At 37.9% G+C, this 23,656-nt stretch overlaps 1 protein-coding gene across 1 annotated transcript in view; it reads right to left on the bottom strand.

Moving 5' to 3' along the window:
• Positions 1 to 8,772: 8,772 nt before the first annotated feature.
• Positions 8,773 to 23,656, bottom strand: part of NALF1 (NALCN channel auxiliary factor 1) — a 490,070-nt gene continuing 475,186 nt past the window's right edge. Inside the window, exons 2-3 of the mRNA XM_055802394.1 lie at positions 23,390 to 23,561; positions 8,773 to 12,238 (exon numbers count right to left, since the gene is read on the bottom strand). Coding sequence (XP_055658369.1) covers positions 11,943 to 12,238; positions 23,390 to 23,561 — 468 coding nt within the window. The 3' untranslated portion in view covers positions 8,773 to 11,942. The remainder of the gene's footprint in view (positions 12,239 to 23,389; positions 23,562 to 23,656) is intronic.

Genomic DNA, 23,656 nt, shown 5'->3' with positions numbered 1-23,656 from the left:
ATTTGATGAGAAGAGATATACTCCTGTTCTGGAAAGATAAAGACTTCTAAGAGTGTAAATCTCTCAAGCCCCTGAACCTCAAGGCAGGGACTAGGGGAACAAAGTCCCACCCATGTGAGAGTGAAACCATGTGGGAGTGAAGATCAGATTCAAGACCACATGAGGAACCTGAACGTACATAGGTCCATGGGACCCAACCAGATGCACCCCAGGGTCCTGAGGCAATTGGCTGCTGTAGTTGCCAAGCCACTCTTCATGATATTTGAAAAATCATGGCAGTCAGGTGAAGTCCCCAGTGTCTGGAAAAAGGGAAATGTCACACCCATTTTTAAGAAGGGCAAAAAGGAGGACCCTAAGAACTACCAACCAGTAAACTTCATCTCCCCGATGGTAAGGTCATGGAACAGATTTTTGTCAAAACATGTAAAAGACAAGGAGGTGATTCAAGACAGCCAACATGGTTTCACCAAGGGCAGTTCATGCCTTACTAATCTAGTGGCATTTTATGATGGAGTGACTGCATCAGTGGATGAGGGAAGAGTTACAGGTGTCATCTACCTGGACTCCCGTAAGGTCTTTGATATGGTCTCACACAACACTCTTGCTACTAAGGTGGAGAGATATGGGTTTTATGGATGGGTAAATGGATAAGGATTTGGCTGGATGATCACTTCCAAAGTTACAGCCAATGATTCAATGTCCAAATGGAAAGCAGTAATGAGTAGTGTTCCTCAGGGCTCTGTACTGGGACTGAATTTATTTAGACACAGTGGGACTGAATGCATCCTCAACTTGTTTGTGGCTGACACCAGGCTGAGTGGTACAGTATGCCTGAAGGAAGGGATGTCATACAGAGAGACCCTAACACCCTTGAGGGGTGGGTCTATGTGAAACTCATTAATTTAAACAGGACCAAGTGCAAGGTCCTGCACCTGGATGGGGGCAATCCTCAGTATCAATACAGGCTGGGGATGAACAAATTGAGAGCAGCTCTTCAGAGAAACACTTATGGATACCGATGAATGAAAAACTGGACATGAGCCAGCAATGTGTGCTTGCAACCCAGAAAGCCAGTCTTTTCCTGGGCAACATAAAAACAAGTGTAGCCAGCAAGTCAAGGGAGGTGATTCTTCTGCCACTCTTCCCCTCTCATGAGACCCCACCTGGAGCACTGCATCCAGCTCTGGAGTTCCCAGTACAGGAAAGACACGGACCTGTTACAGTGGGTCCAGAGGAGGCCCATGAAAATGATCAGAGGGCTGGAGCACCTCTCCTGTGAAGACAGGCTGAGAGAGTTGGGGTTGTTCAGCCTGGAGAAAAGAAGGCTTCGGGGAGATCTTACTGTGGCCTTTCAATATATAACAGAGGCTTATAAACAAGATGGAGAGAGACTATTTACCAAGGCCTGTAGTGACAGGACAAGGGGCAATGGTTTTAAACTGAAACAGGATAGATTTAGGTTGGACAGAAGGAAAAAAAATACAATGAAGGTGGTAAGACACTGAAACAGGTTGAAACGGAGAAGTTGTGGATGCTCCATTACTGGAAGTGTTCAAGGTCATGTTGGACATGACTTTGAGCAACCTGACATAGGAAAGGATGCCACTGCCCATGACAGGAGGTTGCACTAGATAATCTCTAAAGGTCCCTTCCAACCCAAAACATTCTGTGATCCTATGAAATGCTCAGGGGATATTAAGTAGGAGGCCATAGTAAGCAAGAGGGCACGGAAGACGGCTGGATAAGCTAAGTGGGTAGAAGTGATGAGCCTGTGCTTGAAAAAAATATTTGCTTGCTTGGTCTAGTAGATGTATTTACTTTTGAAGAACATTGTCACTTTCATCCTAGAGTATAGACTAGTGTAGTCTCATGAAGCTTTATTAAAAAAGGTGTAACAACTCAACCTTAAACTAAAAAAGATAGAAAACATGCTATAAATAAAAGAAAACCAGGGTTATTGAAATAACATTACCTATATATCAAAGGCTTAATGAGTTCTGCTTTTGTTTACTCATACTCTTCTCATCCCCACACGAATAACGGCCAGCCAAAGAAAATATTTCATTCTGTGTTCCAAATGATTTTCTTAAAACAGGAACCACACTGGCATTTACTTTATGCCTGATGATGTTGCAGAGATAAAGTGAAAACTTGGTCTTTTTGCAGCTGGGGAGAATTTGACCATAGGTTTGAAATAAAGTTGAGGACTTATTCCTCCTAGTAAGCCAGTGGCCTAATGATGAACAGGCATTGCTTGTCCACCAGTTTTAATCTACTGAGTCAATAAAATTACTCCCATTCACAATGTCTGAAACTATTCATTCATGGCAGGGATGATCTGGCTTCAAACCATTCTGGCATGCAAAAGGAGTTTGCAATAAATTTGTATGTTGAAATAAAACAGTTGTGGTAGACTTCATTCACCCATTGCATGTACCTACCTGTGTGAGCAGGTGGCTAGGTCAAAAAGGTGGGTTGCTGTGAAGGTGTGAGTAAAGATCTCAGGTAGGTTACAGGGCTTTGAGAAAACTGCAGGACTTATTCCTCACCATATTTATGGCTCAGACTGTTACAAATGGGTTTTCATTTTCATGTGTTGTTTGCTGCAGTACCTCTGCCAGCTTCACCCTGTTTCAATTCATTTTATCAGGTTGGTCAGCACTGATTTCCACAGATGTGTTGCCATCATTTACTGTCACCTAAAAGTTCCTAAAACATTTGGAATCTGAGTTGTAAATGAGTCTGTACGTACCTCTTTGAACTGTTGTTTTGTTATCAATCCCATTTGACAATAACCAATCCTTGTGTGACCAGACAGAAAAATATCTAATACCACTTATTAATTCAGATCTGTAAACTACAGAATATCCCATAGATAAAAAATGAACATGTATTTTTGAAGATGTTGCACCATTGAAATTTGACATACACATGATCTAAAAATTAAATGCTTTTCTTTTGTGGGTATTATTTTTTATTTCTTCTAATTTTATTTCCTTCATAAGAAATCTGAGATGAACAGCTGTAAAGTATTGATGCTATGTTGTACAGTACCATCTGGAAATCCGGAAAACCAGTTGAATATGAGGAAATTACCTGAATTTTTATACTTTTGTCAGAAACATTTTATGGAATAGGTAGCTGCCGTCCAGGTCCAGGTCAGAACACATGTTCTTTTCTTTTTGATTTGTTTTTTTTGTGGGGCTTTTTTTGTTTGTTTGATGGGTTGATTGGTTTTGGTTTGGTTTTTTTTTTTTTTTTTGGTTGCTTGGTTTTCTTTTGAGGAAAAAGGAAAGTTGGTTAAATTTAATCATTATTTAAAATCATTATCCCCCTTCCTCCCTCCTCCCCTTGGGTTTAATTTCATTCACAAATCCCTAGTACCCAAAAAGTCAGACTCACTGTTTGCATCTTTAAATTTATTCTTAGTAGAGCATTATTTTTAGTATTTTTTCACAATCTTCAACAGTTTATCCTGTCATTTTGAAAACAAGTTTTTCTGTGAGTCATTGTAATAAATTATTTCATCAAAGTTCTCTGTAAAAAATTAAAGATAGTATTAGTTGATTAACTAAAGTTGCTATAATAATACAATATTTAATATATTATTACAATTTACAGCTTCTTTTTTTTCTTTTTTTTTTTTTTTTTTTTCCTGACAGGACCACATAGCCCTCTTTTCAATGCTAAGAATCATAGGACATTCCATATAGTTAAAAAACACTGATGCCAGTTTAGCCCATTTCAAATAAAATCCAGTCCTTAATTCTGAAGAAAGAAAAAACAAAAAATAGAAGGAAAAGAAAAAGGAAACAAGATTAAACACAGTTAATTAAATCTGTTTTTAACATGAGCTTTCTGTTCATACAATTTGGGAATAAAAGAATAGTAGAATAATATTAATTGCAAATCTGTTAACATAAGCATGTAATTTGTAGCTGCATAGTTCAATCTGAATCTTTAAAAAGCCAAAAATCTGGTTTTGAACAAACTGAAGGAAAACAAACAAATATAACCAAGCAGCTTCTGAAGAACTACATAAATAAATTGTCTTTAAGGGTTAATAATAAAAAATGCAATTTTCAGTATTCTTCAATTTAATTTTCACTTGTAGGAGTGAAAATATTGTCATTTTTTCCCCAATATTTCTTCTTGTATTTATAATCCTGTGTAAGTTTTTGCATATTCAAACCCTGAATGAAGCTTGTTAGATTTCAGAAAAAAGAAAGGTCTATCAAATCAAAGCTCAAAGCTTTGGCTCAACATGACTTTTGCATAGAGCTGCAGCTAATTATTTGACCAACCACTTGGACAAACCTTTGGAACTTTTCAATCCTTCAGCTGTTGACATGCTTATTTATCTTATCCATGTGAGTTTTTAAGTGCTCAAAGGGACCTTGGGCTTTCCAAATCCTCCCTGAAGTCAGTGGAAGGACTTACACTGAAACTGGCAGGTCTTCATCCATGGCATTAATTCTAGTTCCACCTAAATGAAAAGCATGAGTCCCATTGAATTCAGTGGACCTGTGGACTAGTGATGGATAGGAAATTGATGGGAGAACATCTCTCTGTGAATGAAAAAATAATTTTATTTTCTTTTTCCTGCATGTGTAGCAAATATAAAGTAGGAGAGCTTTACATTTTATCAAATGCATTTCATTTTTCAGAGGGCTACTAAGGCAAAAATATGTCCTAGGTCAGACCAGTGAGACTATCAGAGAAAGGGAAAGGTGAAGGGAGGGAAGGAATGGGAGAAAGAAAAGACGATTTTTTTCTTCTGGTTTTGTTTTACTGGTCTTCTCCAAAACCCGCAAAAACTAGTGACTATTTTTCCCATTGATCACAGGTTTGGTATCTTCCAACCGATGTAGCTTCTCTGCTTTCTTTTCAGATTTTCCTGGAAAGCTGATTAGTGGCTGACAATAGTTAAGTACCACTACCACATAAGAACCTGGTCCTATAAAGTGCTAGGTGCTCTTCACCATCAGCTGAAATAACTAGAACTCAACACACATGGTTGAGAACCTGTATTCCCTGTGCAAATGATAATAAATGCTGTCAAAATTAGGTAATGCTGTCAGGTTATTGACTGCTTAATATATAAACTGTCAACATTCCTCAGAAGAGGAAAAGAGCATTTCTCTCCATGTGTGCAGTACCAGACCTTGCATATTTTTACTAGGCCAATTAATAGTTCATCAATTTGTGTCCTGGAGCAATACCAGGAAAGAAACAGATATCTTTTTCTTTCTTGTTCAGTAAAGACTAGCCTGCTGACTAGAGAGGACTGATGCGCATTCACAGGAGACCCAGTCACTGCAATCTAGTTGGTATAGAGTTATCAGCTCATCCTCCATCCATATTTCATGCAAAAAAAGCTGGTGTAGGAGCCTATGTCTAGTAAAAAACTTCAGATATATGAATACTTGGTGGAGATAAGCACTTTCTGGATGCTCAGAGAATGACTCAGGGGGCAGGGCTAAAATAACACTGTCCTGTTCAGTGTGGACCACTGGCTTAGGTGGCACCTTCCGCAGTACATTCTCTTTTTATATCAACAACTCCTATTGTGTATCACGCTTCATCCAGCTTAATTCAGAGGCGTATATTCACCACTTACAAGATGCAAAGGAGTTTGGTGTTGCAATGCTCAGTGTCATCCTGGCTAAAGATACATTCAGAAAAATCTTGCAGCAGTGTATGAAGACGTTTCTGCTGCCTGCTTTATCCCTCTGACAGAGAGTACCCTTTCTTTGGTTTCCCCCACTGCTGAAGACTTAATGGAAAGATATGTGTGCCTGTGTTAGAGATGTTCCAGTTGGCAATCTGGTCTTCATGCAGATGCCCCTCATTTTGCACTGGAGTGGGACATCACGTCTTCTTATCCTACTCTGGGAGGATAAATCCTGGCAAAATCATACTGGAGGGCAGCTGGGAGGGGTAATGTCTGAACTGCCACAGAGACATTTGACAGCAATTAATTGAAAAATCTCTTGTTCCTTCTGCTGAGATAGTCCTTGGTGTGAGAATAGCAAAAGGATTTGAAGACATACACAGCTGATAAAATCTTTGCCCTTACTCAGAGGGCTGGTTACAATGCACGCCTATCATTTTAATCCTATTTCAGGTTGGGGAGTTCAGTGCCCATATTGCATTTAAAGCACAGTACTGGTTCCTCTGACCTTTGTAATGGGGCCTGACTGAGACGAAAGATGTGAGCAGGACAAGCACAGTCCCCTCTGAAGAGAAAACTGAGCCACTTCGTGTATGTCCAAGAGACGAATCTAGTCTTACGAGAATGAGAATCTAGAGTGCACTGAAGAGGCTGAAGTACAGTCAGCACTTTGAATGGAGGCTCTCCCTTAGGACCCGTGACTGAGACCTCCTGCACTACTGACACCCACTGGAACCTCTGAGATGGAGTCTGTGCTGGGACCTTTCTGCAAAAGTCAAGGATTTCAATGTAAAGTTCAGACAAATCCCTACTAAGCTTACGGGAGTGGAGGCAAGATGGTAAAATGAATAACCAAATATGCCCTTTCCCCCAAAGTTTTTACTTTTCTTGTTACAAAATATATTTCTGCTGCTGAAATTCTCCCTGGAAATTCACACTTCATAGTAAGGAATATAAATATAACAGTTTTGCCCTATTTATTTTATAGGTCTTATCCTTCTTTTTTTTTACTTTACATATGCTGCATTTGTAATAATTGTGGAGAACATAAATTCCTCTCTCTCTATTGAAATAGAACTATTTCTGTATGGATCTACACCTACATATGCATCTTTTATTTTATTTGTATCTTTGTTACATTTTGAAGATGTATATCTTGTTTCTCAGATGCGTTTTCCAAGTTGCCCCAGCTTTTTAGCTTGTTTGTTTTTGTTTTGTCGTTCACAGTAGCTCTCTCCCTTCTTCCCCCTTCATGGACTGATCAAGCCTATTAGAATTTGAAAAAAAGCGTGAAAATACTGGAAAACTTAGAGGTGTTCAGTAAACATGGTGGCTCAGAGTTTTTGCAGAATATATTGGCAAATTAAATCCCTCAGTCGAGATGGTACACACTCCAGTCCTATTTGCCATCCAAAAATTTAGCTTTAATGAGAACTATTATATTCAGAACTGAACATATTTTTTCCCAAGCTTTTCTAAAATACTGCAGTTTCCTGGCAGCTACTGACAGGTGACAGAGTCTCTTTTTACCCCAGAAAGGCTTCTCAATTTCATCTCCACAATGATGAAGTTTCTGTGTTTGTCCTCTGTGTTTCTAGCTAAATTTTGAAACCACTCCTTCACCAAACTAATATAATAGTAGACAATAATGATAAAGCAGAAATATTCACTGTTAATATGTCATTGCCAGTCTCTTGTTAAGGCTCAGTTGGCTAAGCCTGAACCCAGTGATCCTCTGTTGATGCACTATGCCCACGAGCAATTCCTGAGTAGACGATGGGACAACAAATTGAAACCTATGTGCTACAATGAATTCTTTGTGGGTGCATGCCTATACCTGTATTGAGACCCACTGAAGTCAGCAAGACTCTGAGCCCAGCTTGAAGCCTGCCTGTGCAGGACTCATCACGGGGCTGGGGCACTGATGAGAACAGGCTGCCCAGGGAGGTAGTGGAATCACCATCCCTGGAAGTGTTCAAAAGATGTGTAGATGTGGTGCTTAGAGGCATGGTTTAGTGGTGAACTTGGCAGTCCTGCATTAATGGTTGAACTTGATGCTCTTAAAGATCTTTTCCAACCTAAATGATTCTGTGATTCTATGATATACAGTGAAAGCTGCAGTAAGGACCAGGCACCTTCACAGACCCCGTGCTTAGGCTACTGTTTCAATGCATCTCAAAATTTCCTAAGACAAATTTGTTTCAGTTTCATAAAGCTACCTCTACTACGCAAATTACTTTTGCTTGTGCTTTGGGTAGTCACTTAGGACAGGTTTCACTGTGTAAATTTGAGTGCATGGACATAAGCTGTCTTCAGCTCTCACAATAAGTAGGTATCTTCTGTGCAGAGAGGCAATGCTTATAAAAAGAATATTTGTTATCATAACAAATACAGAGAGAGCAGAAGACAATGTTCTTGTCCCTCACTTTTTAATAGAAGAGTGTAACTATATAAGCTGAGAGCCACATCGTGTACCAGATGAAACCTGCCATCTCTGCTCTTTGAAATACAGCTCTTATTCTTTCTTCTTTTATCACTTCGAATAACATTATTTTTAACTCTCGAGAAGGAATTTCTTGAGAATTTGTTTGGTTTGTAACTATTGTTGCACAGATTCTTTGGCAGCTGATGGCTTGGTTTCATCATTTATAGAACTAAAATTTCATTCTAAAACTTTATTGGTTTTTGTCTTTAAATTATGGCGTGCAGAAGGACAGCCTTCACCTGCTATATATTTAAAAAAAAAAAAAAAAAAAAAAGATACTGTGTCTTTAATGAAAGAAAGGCGTCAATATAATGTATTACCAAATGCAAATGCAATAAGGAATAACATATAGCTCTGGTTGTGTTATATGACATTTGGCTTAGCAGTATTAACATATTGCACAAAATCTGGATTTTCCCTATTGCAGAAAATAAGATAAAAGGCATGGGAAATTTCTCTCTTCCATATGATCAGAAAATAAATAGTACCCTATTTTTTCCTTTTTCTTCTCATCAGTCATTTGCAGAAATTTGTTAGTATTACTTCTTTGTTAAGCCAGCTCTTTATCATGTATGTATTAGGCATACAGTACAAGGAGAAATGGAACAAGATGGCAGTTACAGCAGTGGCAAGATGCAAATTTATTCTGGCAAAAAAGTAATATGTGCACAATTTCAAGCATGCTTAAGTTTGTGCCAGGAAAACTATTACGAATGAGGAATGGATGGAATGAAACTTTGCATCATACATGATTACGTGTTGCTTAACTTCATAGAAGAGTCTTTGTCTACTCCTGATGTCCCAGGTGCCACCAAGAGAAGCTGCATACCACACTGCTGGAGTGAAAATTGCAACAGATACCCCAGCAGTAGTCACCTCTGCAACATGACTCTTTGTTTCAAAAATTAAAGAAATAGATCTCAAAAAGATGACAAAATTCACAGACCGTTGAACTGCAGGCACTAACCCCAGGTGGGGAGAGGGGGAGGAATTTATTACATCTTGTACTTCTGTAATAATTGAAAGTCTGTAATTGTTTTCTGCTTCATTTTGCCCAAGTTTAATTTGGCTACTTTATGCATGTGATGATGTTGTCACTGTTTTTCCTCATGTCTCTCTCGTATTGTATTACACATGACTGAGTGTAGCCAAGCAGTGGAGGAGTCATATTTTTCACTGACACGACTCAAAAACATTTTTATAGAAAAATAAGGGATGAAGGATGAAGAAGAGCAGGAAAGAAGAAAGAAAATGCCTTAAAGGTAGCTCTCTACATTAATTCACCATGAGGCAAAACAGAAATAATAACTCTTCATGTGTCAATTCAATTGGGATGAACCAGACTTGCTACTGTATTGGTACAGTGTAAAAATAGATGACAGTGAGTAATGGTGTGAACAAAAAACCATGAGGAACATCACAGAAATGGATGTTGGATGGCCTTTGCACAGCAGAGGTAGATAAAGGTTATAACAAACTGTTTACTGACCATGTACACTTACTAGAATTAAGAGGTCAGTTGAACAAGAGCTCACCTAGTAAGAGCTTTCTCAGTAGTGTGACTCATCAGCTGTTGTACAGTACCAGAGCACTGCCCAGTTATTGCTCCATCGTTTTCAGTAACGTCTCTGTCCTTTCAAAAGTCTGCATTCTACCACTAGTTAAGGCTTTTTCATTTGCGTTTCTACATTTTTCCCCAATTTTGCATTAATTCAATGTAATTAACACATGTGCCTCTAACAGAAAATAAAATAACTAAAAAGCACCATGTTTTATTGAACAAAATATAGCATGTGCAAAGAAGGGAAGGGAGGAATTATAGAAACAAAGCAGTGCTGAAGAATTTTGCATTAGCTGGTGCTTTTTTGTTGTTGTCATATTTGCACAGATCATTTTAGGCTCCTCAGTCCAGGTTGTAGTAAAACACTATCAAAACAAATAATCTTGCAAAATATTTGAGCTTTCGCAGCTTAACATGTGTATCTTGAACCGCTTAAGCAGCATGGTTATCTTCCTTCTGTTTTTTTTCCAGAATTTAACAGACCATAAAGTGTATACAAAAACGCATTATGCACCAGTGATTAAATGTTCTTACAACATTAATATTTATCAAGGGGTATTTCATAGCTAGAAAGTAGGTAACTATATTTTATTTCCTAAGAGAACATTTTCTATAGTTTTCCTTCATCTCCCAGCTACACAGCAAACATCTCTAAAGTGCACTTCCCAAGTGTAGTTAGAGAATAGGAAGGAATGTAAAGTTTTTAAAAACAGCCCTTATTAACTTTTCCTTCCATAGATTCTACTGTAAACTCTAAAAAGCCTTTAAAAAAAGCAAATTCTCATACACTCGGCAGGTGAAATGTTCCCACAAAAATAAAAGTAAACAAATTAAAAATCACCCCAAACAACGAAAAATCAGCAATCATATTACAATCTTTTCTCTTGACTACTCATATCCTAGTATATCTTTACTGGTTTTATTGCACATTTATGAAAACTGTTGTCCTATATATTTAAAAAAAAATAGTTCTTTATCTGTGCTAACACATTCTTGTGCACCCTTAATAACTAGAGTAACTTTCAACAACATGTAGATATTAGAAAAACAATGGAATCAAAACCAAAGAGATACTTTGTATTGTAGATGCTCAAAGGCTTCTAGTGTAATTTTGTTGAGACAGAAAGACTTGGATTTTGGAAGCTTTTTGCTCCCATTCCTTATGGAAAGCTGCTGGTTATGTGACAGCAGAACTCAAAACGTAATTCACAATGAATGCCAATCCTTCACCTCCAATATGAAGGCTTCCCAACTACTCAACTTGCTGAGCATAACTGGTTTTACATAGCATATCTAAAAAAGGCTGCTCCTGTTCAACTGACCAGTGAGAAAGGACTGGACTTCTTCAAAACGGGTATTGGAGCAACAGTTTGTTATATATTTCTTTACATTTTTTAACTGTCCGATCCCACCTTATAAGGAGAGCACTTGTTTGTTCAGCTAAAAGGAACCCCCTTCATGCTCCTTTTGGGTTTGCTCAGTCAACTGGTTTGTGCAACAGTGGCAGAGGCACACTGGAATTGTGTACCCATTCATTGTGATTACACAGACAGAAGCAAATGTATGTTGTCTGCGATGGGAGATGGGAAGGGGAAAGGAGATGAATGGTTCCCATTGGTAAGAGGACAGTTAGGTTTGTTTAGGTATTTTTTTGGTTGCTTTTTTTTTTCTTTTTTCTTTTTTTTTTTTTTTTTTTTGTTAAATTTTGTTTTGTTGTTCTTTTTATGGGTTTTGGGGTTTTTTGGTTTTTTTTTTTGTTTTTTTTTGTGGTTTTTAAAATTTATTTATTTATTTATTTGCTATGTCATGGAATCATAGCAGTCATTCCTCTAATAGAAACTGACAGGACATAAAAGACAGAACTATCAGATGAACACACACAATGACTAGAAATATATCGACAGAGAAAAGACTTAATTTAGCTTTGAGAAACCGTCCCAAAAATAAAATCCTGTATTAACAAGTGCAAAAAACAAACAAAAAAGAAACTCCAAACATTAAAACACAGTGTATAAAATGGTGTGAGAAATTTAAGTCACCATACAGCCTTTTAGTCAATAAAAAGCTGTGTTCATGTGTCCTTGTTTGGGTAGTGGCCCATTCTTTTCATTTTACCCAAAAGGTCATTCAAGAAGAGATCTGAGGTTAAAGCACTCAGTCCTTGCTAGTTTTGACTGTAGTCATTTGGGCCTGTTGTATTTCTATCATATGAATCCTTCCTTTTATTCCTCATTGGTTGAATTATCTTCTAAAGTTGTTATGCCTCCAAAACCCAGTCCTGTTGAGTTCTGTGCTGCTGAGACTGTAAGTACTGTATGTAAGAGAATTAATACAAGAACACACAGTTTAAGTCTGCTGTTACACAGTCTTGATGCTGATGAAACTGTGAGCGATGTCCTGTGACACATTGTTGAGCCACTTGTTTTTATAGTCCCTTTGGATTGATGATCTGATAATAGTCCCCATCTGACATCACAGCATTCTGGTTCTGCATTGGTTGGATAGTTTTCATAGAGCCCTGTAGGGGAAACACAAAGGAAAATAAGCGTCAGGCACAAGAAGACTGGCAGAAGTTGGTAGCTCAAAGCAACAGTCGATAGCTTAGTCTAAGCCATCGAATCCACACTTTGGGTGAGCCTGAGGCCTTCAAAACACTTGCCATTTTGTATACTAGAGCATGTTGAAGGGATATGTGTTGTCTAATGAAGCAGCATGAAAAGATCATTCCACAGAAGTATGACACAGCATGGTTGTGTAAAGAAATGGCATTAAAAAGTAATGACTGATGTTTGAATGATATGGATATTTGAATTATTCATTTTTTGGGAACTAACAACTAATGATGAAGTAACAACTAAGCACAATGGATATTTCCACAAAATCTGAAAGGATTTTGAGATTCTTCCTCAGTCTGCAAGCACTACGAGTATATAACATTGTCCGTGAAAAGAGAGGCATTAAAAGCCAAATAATTGATATACTGACAATATTGACAATATTGATTGTCAAACCCCAGTACAGACCTAACAGCTTCACAGGAACAGTTTCCAAACAGAGCTGTTCAGAGGCTACTTGTTTACCCTACCTCAGCTGTGTTCTTCTAGCAGGGATGTTCTCTTCGGCATATCCCAGAGGTGAGAATGATCTTTCTTTGCCATGCAATAATTGGTTCTCTTGATATTTCTGACTATACATGTAGGCTATTTCTGCCTTTGGAACTTTACTGAGTTATTCAGCCTGATCCAATCATGAATTTTTTAACAGTTAGAGGAATTCTGTCTTTTCCAAAAGGTACAACTGTCCTTTTGGAAATTGTCAATGCTGTCTGCATTGCTATATAGAAGAGTAACATAACCAGAGCGTTCTGTTTGCTTCTCATATGTCTTCTTTTCTGATAAACTAAAAGAACCTGACTAGGCTGTTTAACTAATGGTGAAATACAAGAATGTCTAACATAGTGGACAATACCTTTCCATAGGTGAGATACACAAAAATAAAGTGTTTTCATTTTGCAGTAAATAATTACTCTATGGTAGTGCTGGGTTTTAATAGGAAAAAAACTTTCTGTGTTGAAATATTAATATAAAGATTTTGAAAGCAGCTACACAATTACTATAATTTATAAATTAACTTGATTTCTCAGAAGAAGAATTGCATTTTTTTTGAAGTATCACAACAATGATATTACTTTCAAAAAGCAATGCATACAAATTTAGGTGTAAGATTGCTAGGTCCAGGCACCAGACTGCTTGTATTTTGTGAATAACCTGTAAAGAAAACCAGCATGCCTTAAATTAAGATAAAATTGAACTTCCTACTTCCATAATATTGATCTGCAACTAAATAAAAAGTGCACTAGGCATGCTGAGCATGTTAAAATGCAGATTAAACCTAGACTAGCACTTTTTCACATAGCTGACACAACAGTCTATTATGTTATACAAGAATCCAAATAAAGTTGCATCTATTTTTGGAATAATTACAATTTTTAAAGATACAGGAATGAGAACAGTTTATTTGATTTTCTATAAAGTCAGTTTTTACCCTGTAGGGAATCAAGGCATGTTTGCACCTGTGCAGTCAGATACTTAAGGCAATGTACCAAAGGCTGAAAATTATTTTGTCTCTCTCAGATCATCACTGAATGTACTTCATGTTTTTCAAGAGATTCTGTTGCATTTTGGAACTTGTGGGCAGTTGTTTTTTGCAAGTGTAATAAAGCATCTTATTGCTAACATCATATTTTCTGAGACAAATATTTTGATTTTTGTGTGCATACATGTGTTTTTAAACATGGTAACATACAGGAGATTTCTCCCAAAGCAGGTAATTATACAATCTGTTCTGTGACTGCAGTAGCTCAAACGATTACTGGTAATTGAAAAGACACAGAGAATGGTTAATGCTTTGATCCCACTGGGACTTGTTTACCATTCAAACTAAATTTGCTGTCTTTCTCATTTTAGGAAAACTCAGACCTCCTTTGAAATCAAAGCCTATGTATACAAGTTGGCAATCAAAAGGTATGTAAATAGTTCATATATACTTACTGAATCATAAATGGAAGGCAACTCCACATTCAAAGCTGCATTGAACTTGTTCCTTAATGCAAAATTACATTTTGTCTTTATTTCAATTCAGCAGTTTAATTTAATTTTGAATTTGCAGTTATATATTCAATAATCAATTAACTACAGAATCACTATTCATCTAACAGTTGCAGAACATTCAGATAAATTAACTCAGAGCTGTTGCACTGAAATAATAAAACTTCATGATTTTGCTTCACCACATACTTGTTTGTAGCCTTAACTATCAGTTTTGGTCCCTTGGATCTAAGAAGTCAGTCTATTCAGAGATTTACAAACCCATGACCTGCCAGAAACCCTGGGAACAGGCTACATCAGCCTTGGAAAACCAGGGAGGAAAAAACTAGTTCATTTTTTTATCAAAACATTTTATATGGATACAGAGTTTGGGATAAGAAATAAAAAGGGTATCTTTACCCACCAAACCACTAAGTCTTCCCCTTTCCTCTTCTGTCTTTATAGTTCAGTTTGTAGACACCAATACTCTATGTATTACCTGGATGTTCAGTAAATGTATTTCTGACACTGATTTACTAATTGTTATTGACTTGAAATCTAATTTGCTTTTCACTTTTCATTTAAAATTCTCAGCTCTGAATCTCAATTTCCCAATTTTTCCCAGCACTCACCTGTATTTCACCAACAGAAAGCTTAGTACATATGGAGGTTCTCGGACCTTGATGTTAATCAAGGATCTAGAATTTGGCAGGATATTTTTTGGTATCAAACCACTCTCCAGACAGATATACTACCGCTCATGAAGTTCATGTAAAAGCTATCTCTTTGCTTTGTAACTGGATAGGTTTTTTTACATGCAGATAACATTTTGTTGACCAGTGCAGCAGTTATGCCTGTAGGGTGTGTGTTAGTAAGGCTGATGCAAGAATTAAGCTACTCGTTTGACTGAGATTATGTTAATGGAGACACGACTGTAGAGAAATCCCATGCATCCTGCTCAGCTGAATCATACTGGAAGAAAAAGGAGTGACAGCATGAGAATTATTCACTTTGTGCAGAAACAGCTTTGGGAGAAAAGCAGCAAACTGCAAAAAAGTTCTTGTTCAAGAATGAAAATCACAAAGACTGTCTCTGCATCCATGGTCTGCTGATCAGCCAGATCTCCAGCTGACTCAGAGAATGCTGTGGTTTCTGCCTGAGCACTTGCATTTCTTTTGCATAGGAACCAGCATGCAAAAGAGGTGGTTACATTTCTACATCTCACCTGAACACTGTCAGGATGTGTCATGCTTGTGGCTGGATCTATATCTGCAGCAGTTACCTGGCTTGACCCACATGGTTTCTTTGCTAAAGAAAGAGCTATGGACCCATACTATTCAACACTGAAGGAAACTGGTCTGGTTGACATATTTGTTGTCATTGCTGGATACGTATTTTGCAAGACCACAGAAATAAACCAAGATCTTATATGTTATGGTTTTTCCTCATTTTACTTCTACAGAACTCTAAACCGTGGCCCTTTATAACATAGATTTCTGATGATCCTGAGAGGCATACCAAGCTTCTTGTGCTTGAAGAAAAGACCATGAACTAGAAGAAGAATGAGATAAGTAGATGTAGTGTACCAGAAGTTTTGAATGCTCCATTTTATTGTAAGCCCAAAGTAAATAATGTCTGCCAAGAGTGATCCATCCAGCAGTGACATCATTGTGTCAGTGAACACCAGCAGTATGCACGGCATTTCTTTCTGAGAAATTGTTTCTGATCTTTCAATATTCACATTTCCCAACTACAGAAGGCAAGAGAACACATTAGATATATGACTAGATTTCACTGCTTGCTTACATCTGATCTGATAGCCAACGCTCTTTGATTTTTCCCAGATGGTCCTCTCAATTTCTAAATTACTGTCTGTGGCAGATTATGATGTTTCTGTTTAGACATGTATTTTATACCCTTCATATTACAAAAAGTAATAAAAAGAAATGTAGAAGAAGGCTTAAAGATCAATAGATTATCTTTCAGTCAAAGAAATTATTCTTGAACTGGTGAATAAGGCTGTTCAGCTCTTCTGAAAAAGTTAAGTTCCATTTCAGACTCCGTTCCAATTGTTGGAGGAGATCTGGGTTGCTGTGTTTTAATTTTCTTTTATTGATATACGTTGGTGACTATTTCAGATAGTTGCCTCTGGAATATTTTCCTCTGTGTGTGCCCACATTCAAGAAAAAGTCATTGTGTTTCTTCACCATGCATGGATTTTTTTCCTCCTAAAATATGTACAGGACCAATTTCTTCCTGCTGGTGTAAATCAGTGTTATCCCTGTAAAACTGAGTGCTGAAAGCCAGAAAAATAAGTAAATACCTGACTCTCAGGGCTATACAATGAACTTTTTTTGCTTTGCTATGTTGAGATACAAGATAAGGGTGAGATAATTTGCTTCTAGCTAACATTTTTTGTTTTCCTTCTATTTTGTACAGTTTTTGATCAGAAGGATTTACTACTGTGATATGACACAGAAGGAAAGGGTCATACATATCTAAGTACTGTGTTAGAATAGAAAGTTCAGGGATATCAGCAGGTTAATTGCCTGGTTGTTTTTGTAGGAAAATGTTTGCAGCTAGTAAACTTATGGTATTGGACCACATTCATGGGAAAGCCCCAATATTCAAGACCAGAAGCACATTAGACTCTAAAATATGAGCTATTTAGTTGACAGGTTCTGCTGAAAAACCATGTCAAATTTTCCTTGTAGGCAGATTCATAGCTAGTAACAATTTAAACCATGCTTGTCAAACATAAATGGGATTTGTCCTGCTGTCTATATTAGCTTAATATTTTGATATTTTAGGACCTACTAAGAAATGTAGGCAGGAGGCAAATGACACATTATTACGAGTGATTTTTAAAGTATGAATTTGGATCAAGTATGTATTTTTTTTTTCATCTTAGTTTGCCAAGAACAGTATAAAGTGGATTGACTTCAGAAATTTTCTCTTCTTGAATCATTCTACATGGAAAAGATAGACTGTGCTGCATTGTATATAAAACATTTTCTTGAAGAAATTGCTTTTCAAGTTGTGCTGAAATCAGGGCATCTGTTTTGAAACACACTCTATAGCTAAACATGCTGGTGAAACCCAGACACACATCTCCCCCTTGAGAGGATGCTGCAATTTAACCAATTGCTCCCAATACCCTTGTTGAGCTTTGTTAGTCAAAAAACTCCTTCTACAGATTGGTGAGAATTGTCTCTAACAATTCTTACTATGTCCTTAGAAACATTATGTCTCTATGTGTGCTATGAAGTGTGACTGGCAGTTCCATTTCTGGTGAATACTCTTCTTTACTCTAAAAGAGGAGGAATTTCTAAGAAAGTATCATTTCACATGGATCACCTAAGGACGCTACTGATATTTGCAAAAAATGATGTATGGAGAATATTCACATTATGTTTCCAAGCAACTGAGATGTTAATTGGAACACATGAAATTAGGAGCCTAATTTAATATGGACTGAAAGGAAAGATATGTGTGATTCAAAGCTCCTGAATCACCTACCTTTTCTCTCCTCTTACTTTCTCCTTCTACATTGAAAAGTATCAGAAGCCTGTTCATCACAGAAGAGTAGACAAATTTGATTCTCCTGGTAGCAGAAGACTCATTATGATGACACTGCTCTTATGAAGTACCTGAAGGTGCCATGCTGGTTTTGGAAGAAGCTAATGCAACACATCTCTGCTTCATTGCTAATCACTACGTTCCCTTCCTTTCCTTCACAGAGGAACTTAAGTGCTCAATTAAATTCCATGATATCTGTTGTACAGGTAAAGGCTGTGAGCATGTGGCTGATATTTCCTGCCTGATACTTGCTGCTGGGTGATGGCCCTGTTATGCCACAAGGCACAAAGAAACCGTAAGTCTTGGTCAATAGAAAGAAAGCCCTTAGCAACACAGCTAGTTCTAATTCTGCACTCTAAAGTGGTCCAGACCTGGCACATGGACAGCAGTTTTGGGACTGGTCTGCCAGCAGCCAGAATAGGTTATATCTGTATTAACAAGTAGTTTTGGGTAGAAGAAGATCTGTATAATGGAACAGCTGGTGCTAAGTATCTTGTGTCAAGCCTAAATGCATTTGAAAGAGTTTTACCTCACTCCAGCTCTAATCTAATTCTGTAGACCAAATGTGCATTAGTGGTTGGGAGGTAGTATAGCCCTTAACACATCTCCTACTTCAATTTAATCCAAAGGAACCCAGTTCATATCCTCCAAGACCTCTCCCAAGTGCAAGTCAAACAGCAAGGAGCATGAATGGGAGATTTGCTTCAAAAGTACACTCCTGAATCAGATTGCTAATGCAGATCAGCTGCAGAGTTAGTGCTGACGGCATATACTGGCTGCTCAGGGAAAGGTCGTGTGTGCAGAGGAAAGGTAATCTCTTCTCCCCACTCTTTGGCCATCTCTACTGCTCATTTGGTGGAAACTGAACTTTCATGTTTTCTGGGCTGAGCAAACTGCAGGCCTGAATGGATAGTTTTGCCTGTGAAGAAAGATTTCATGGCTTCTGCATCCTCTCTCTGTCGCTGTTGGGAGATGGCAGCAAGCCAAACAGAAACAGTTCAAGGGGTGGACCAGTCCCCAGGCCAGATGCTGAGCCACATAAATTTTGAAGGCACGAGAAAAGTGAATTATAACCAGTCTCTTCCCAGTGCTTTGTATGTAGATTCATACATCTTTCAGCTCTCTTTCCACACTCAAAGAGTATGTGTGAAAGAAATCTTCCACATCTCCCATTCATACTGGAGAAAAAAAAAAGGAAAGATAACTGTCTATGGAAGAAAACAATCCCACTGGTATGCACACTGTCTTTGTAGGAGTCAGAATTAAAAACCCTGACCTGGAACTTTGCATGGGACTCACTAATTGTAATCTGCCATGTGTATGTGTATGTATGTCTAAACACTATTATTATCTCCCTTAAATAAAAATCTGTTTTGCGTGGGCAATTCTAGACATCTGAGCTGCAGAAAGAAACATTAAATGACATCATTGGAAACCGTAATCATATGGATATAAACTCCAAAGGTCTAAAATGAAAGCAACCATTCAATTTTAATTAATATAAAAAATAATATGTTCCAGAACAGTGTTTCATGGAAAGACTGCCTTTTTTCCTTCTATTTCCTAGAAGGAAGGATGGAGAGGGGAACACAAAGTTCTTTCTAGCCAACTGCATGTTTCCATAATCAGAACCACACTGTGATTCTGATTGTTTTGATTAATCTCTGAAGTACTTTCTTTTGCACTGCAGATGTCTCACATACTCACATGCATTTCTACGAGACAAGTTCCAGTGATATGCAACTAGTGTAGCATCCCCTCTCCTTTTCCCACTATCTACTTTCATTTGAGGTAATCAAGGAAGACATATCAAGGAAGGCATTCTTAGGGCAGAATACTTCTTACTCATTATACCAGTCCTTCACGAATTTCCAAGAAGTCATTATTAATCCACATTATAAACCACAACATTATTTTTTATTTAAATACATTTAATATTGTCAAGAATAACAATGACTGCAAAATTTCTTTTTTTTTGCAGTAGCCAGTCCTATGCTATTTTCTCATGGACCTTCTAAGGAGGGATAAAACCTTTATTATTATTTATTTTTACAGCTTCCAGATTATTTTTTTTTTGTACAGCCTCCAACCTTGAAAAAATCCTGCCGTGCCCTGCAAGAAAAAAACAAGTATGTGGTTTCCCTGTCAGCCAGTGCTGTGCTGGCCCCACGTCCAGGAGGTGTCTCTGCACCCCAGCTCACTGCTACGGTGGTACAGGGGTGCACAGGGAGGGAGCAGTGCAGTATCACCACAGCAGCTCCCAGCACTGCTGGTGACATGAAGCCACACCAGCCTCTTGTTTAGCTGCCATGGGAAATTAGCGTGTAGTCTATCTATGTGCATCCTGCACTCTGTACTGTAGTCAACATCAAATAAAACCAGCTATTATGGGTACACCTTTCCCTCTTACTTGCCTTCCACAGTGTATTAAAATGTGTTACAGAAATCAATCCTCTGTCTTTCCATTAACCTAAATCTCTACTGGACCTTAGAGGAAATAGTCTGTTACCATGGAGAGGAGGAAGGGAAGCCCTTACTATAAAACTATTACTTCTAAAATATTATTAAAGAAAATCAGAATCCACAAATTCTTGACGTTTGTCAGAGATAAATTATCCAATAAGCAGATGGACTCCTTTTTTTCTCCAGACAATATTTCATAATTAACAGTGTTCCTTAGCGATACAGCTAGTCTTTCATTAGTGTCATGGGGGAAAAAAATATCATATCAACATAACACAATTCAGTTCTTGCTGTATCACTCTGAAAATGTAAGTAAAAGTTTCAAAACAGGACATGTAGCATTTCTCTCCATGGGATACCGTGGGAGACAGGAACAGTAGAGGTATCCAAGCCTAATTTAAATGAGTGACGGCCTGTGGCAAACTGCCATTCCTGAGGAATTCCTCAACATAGACTTCGGTCCTGCTGTGCTTCCTATAGCAGAGCTCAACAGTGACCAGCTTCACAGTAAACTTAGGTTGAATGGACACACCAGACAACCATCTATAGCACCTAAATTTTAAACAGAAATACTGTTGATGCGACTCTTTTGGTTTTATCAGCAAATTTCATCCATGCCAGAAAGAGCAGGACCAGTACTCAAAATCCCAGAACATGTCTGCCAGACAGCAGCTCACAGAAAGCACAGCAGAGAGGGGCCTCAAGCTGTGAGTGACCTGCTTTCAGTCGCTTTTCTGCAAAAGGAGTTTGCGATAACTGTCAAGACACAAGCTACGCTGAGGTAGAGTATTTTGTCTGCTGCTGAACTCACTGTACTTTGCATGAAATAATTCTGTTTTCTAAGCTGCAGAGAAGTGTAATTCTTTAGTCCCACAGCAGATATTAATCTGATTTCTCATTAGTGACACTAGTGCTCTTATAGTGAGCTGCTGATTAGTAAGAGGGTGACAACGGGCCTGTATTCCAGTTTGAATTGCAGCCTTGTACCACTCAGCACCGCCTCTTGCACAAAACTGCCTGGTGTCAGTATGCGGACTCCTATGGGTCCATGAATACAACCTCCACTCTCCTGATGCTGAAGGTCTTGTCTTGAGAGGACAAAAAGTTCAACCAGATATTAGTTATGGACTGCTGAGGTGTGGTTCAGGGCACCCTGATTTTAAGTGTCTGCAATAAGACCTTCATAACTAACCGCGGCTACAGCAAATAGAGTGCAGCCAGCACTTGTTAGCAGGGCGCAGGGAGCTAGTCAGCTCATCAGGTGCAGATGCCTGCTTAGGTTGAATGAAATAGCTCTCAACTCTACTGACTACACCAGATCTACAGTGACTCTAGTGAGAGCTTAGTCATAGAGTTTATGTGTAGATACCCACACAACTAATACCTGCAATAAAATGAGTTTAATCTCCTTAATCTGCTTTTCATCCCAAATTCAGAGATATTGACTCTCAGTAATCTTTGCAAAGTCAGGTATTTTGTGTGTTTTAGGAATGAATTTGGACTTCGGGACATACTAGGAAAATGTAGAGGTAGATATATATTTCCTAAGAGGTTTTCTGAAATAATTACTAGGATGGTTTTGGTTATTGTTTTTTTGTTCTTTGCCATTCTGTCTGTGTGCAAATGTGCATACATGTGTACATACATGCTCACACACATATGTCATATACATGTTGTAGATAAAAATGTCCTCTAAGTCTCTCACTTCAGCTTTTACTGTCCTATCTTAAACTGGACAATAATGCTCATTTGCTTACTGCATATGCATATTGGAAGGCTACTAATACTTTAAAAATGCATTGAAGTGCTAAGCACCTTATTGATGACTACCAAATTGTAACTCAGCTTACATTTTATTCTACTGTCTTTTTCATATTGCTCGATTGTGTACAATAGGCTTAATCTTCAAGAAATACAGGAAATACCTTGCTACTAGAATGCCGCTAAATCTAAACACAGGGTGCAAGGTGAAGTGAGTTGCCACAAACATTATATCTGCCTCTGAGATAGTATAGAGCATTAATGGGGTTTTATATTTTATTGTGGTTTTGAGTAGCTTACCTTGGGCAATTAATTTAATATCAGTATTTCCAGTGCACCCCTAATTTAAGGTAAAGACTGTTTAATTTCAGATATTTGGACCAGGCTGTCAAATGATCTAAGTGTTGAAATGTTTTTCTACTGATTTAGTGGGAATAAGTTGCCTAAATATCTTCAAGATTCTCGGATGATACTTTAGGCATCAGAAATCTGCAGATAACATTGATATAAGCCGAAATTCTGTGTGGATGAGTCGAAGCCAGTCCCCAGAATAGTATCTGAGGTACCTGAGATGTACTAAAGGTATTTCTTGTCTACCATATCCTCTCTGGTTGGATCATTCTGGGATAGTGTTTGAAGCAGGGTGGAACATCAAAGGAACCAAACTATTTTATCAATCAATGCATAGACCTATATGACCAGTACCTTTTAAAATTAAAATACTCACAAATTGTAACAAGGCTCAAGAAGAAACCAACAGATCAGTTCTTCACAGGTGAACAACTGATTCTTAAAATTCTTCAGTAGTGAAAGACCTTTCCTTAGACATTTACTTTCCAAGAGCTGCTGCACAGTTTTGAATACTATGCCTCAGATTCTTCATCTATCTGACATAAGAATGAAGGAGATCAAAGGTGAGTATACTAAAAACTAGTTTTGCCTTTCTTTTCTTCTGCATATTGCATAGCAGAGCCTTTTCTCTCTGACTACTGCATGACACAGAGCAACAATAACCCTCCACCAAATTACTGAGCGTACAAAATAACCAGAACAAATTTATTCTAGTAATTTGGTTTTGTAAAGTTAATGGCTGTGGCAAGCTGTAGTATAAATGTGCATTACTAAATCTGGGCTCAAATCCTAGCACATCCAAAAATTCTTTGTGATGAAGAACACCTTTAGGCTCTCATAGTTAGAGCTAATGAAAGAAACATTACTCATACTCTCCCTTCACATTTAGACTTATGAAAACAAGTGAAATTAGCTTTTCTATACTATACCTGTACAGATGAAACTTGATAGTCCTCCATAGATGACATCATCATTGTCTGGCAATATAAAGGGACACCTTGTCTGAACCTCCAAACAGTATTGCTTGCAAGGAATTCTGTTGCTGCAGTGAAACTGTGTGACTTCAAAATACTGGGAACAGAGCCAGGCTTTGTAGACAGTCTGGAAAAAGAGAAGAACCAAAAGTATAGATGGATGACAATAGCACTGCCATTATTTGAACATACTGCACTGCACACCTACATTAATGCTGCTTC

Source organism: Falco peregrinus, chromosome 4, assembly GCF_023634155.1.
Source record: "Falco peregrinus isolate bFalPer1 chromosome 4, bFalPer1.pri, whole genome shotgun sequence".
Classification (NCBI taxonomy): Eukaryota; Metazoa; Chordata; class Aves; order Falconiformes; family Falconidae; genus Falco; species Falco peregrinus.
This window is presented reverse-complemented; position numbering and strand designations above follow the sequence as displayed.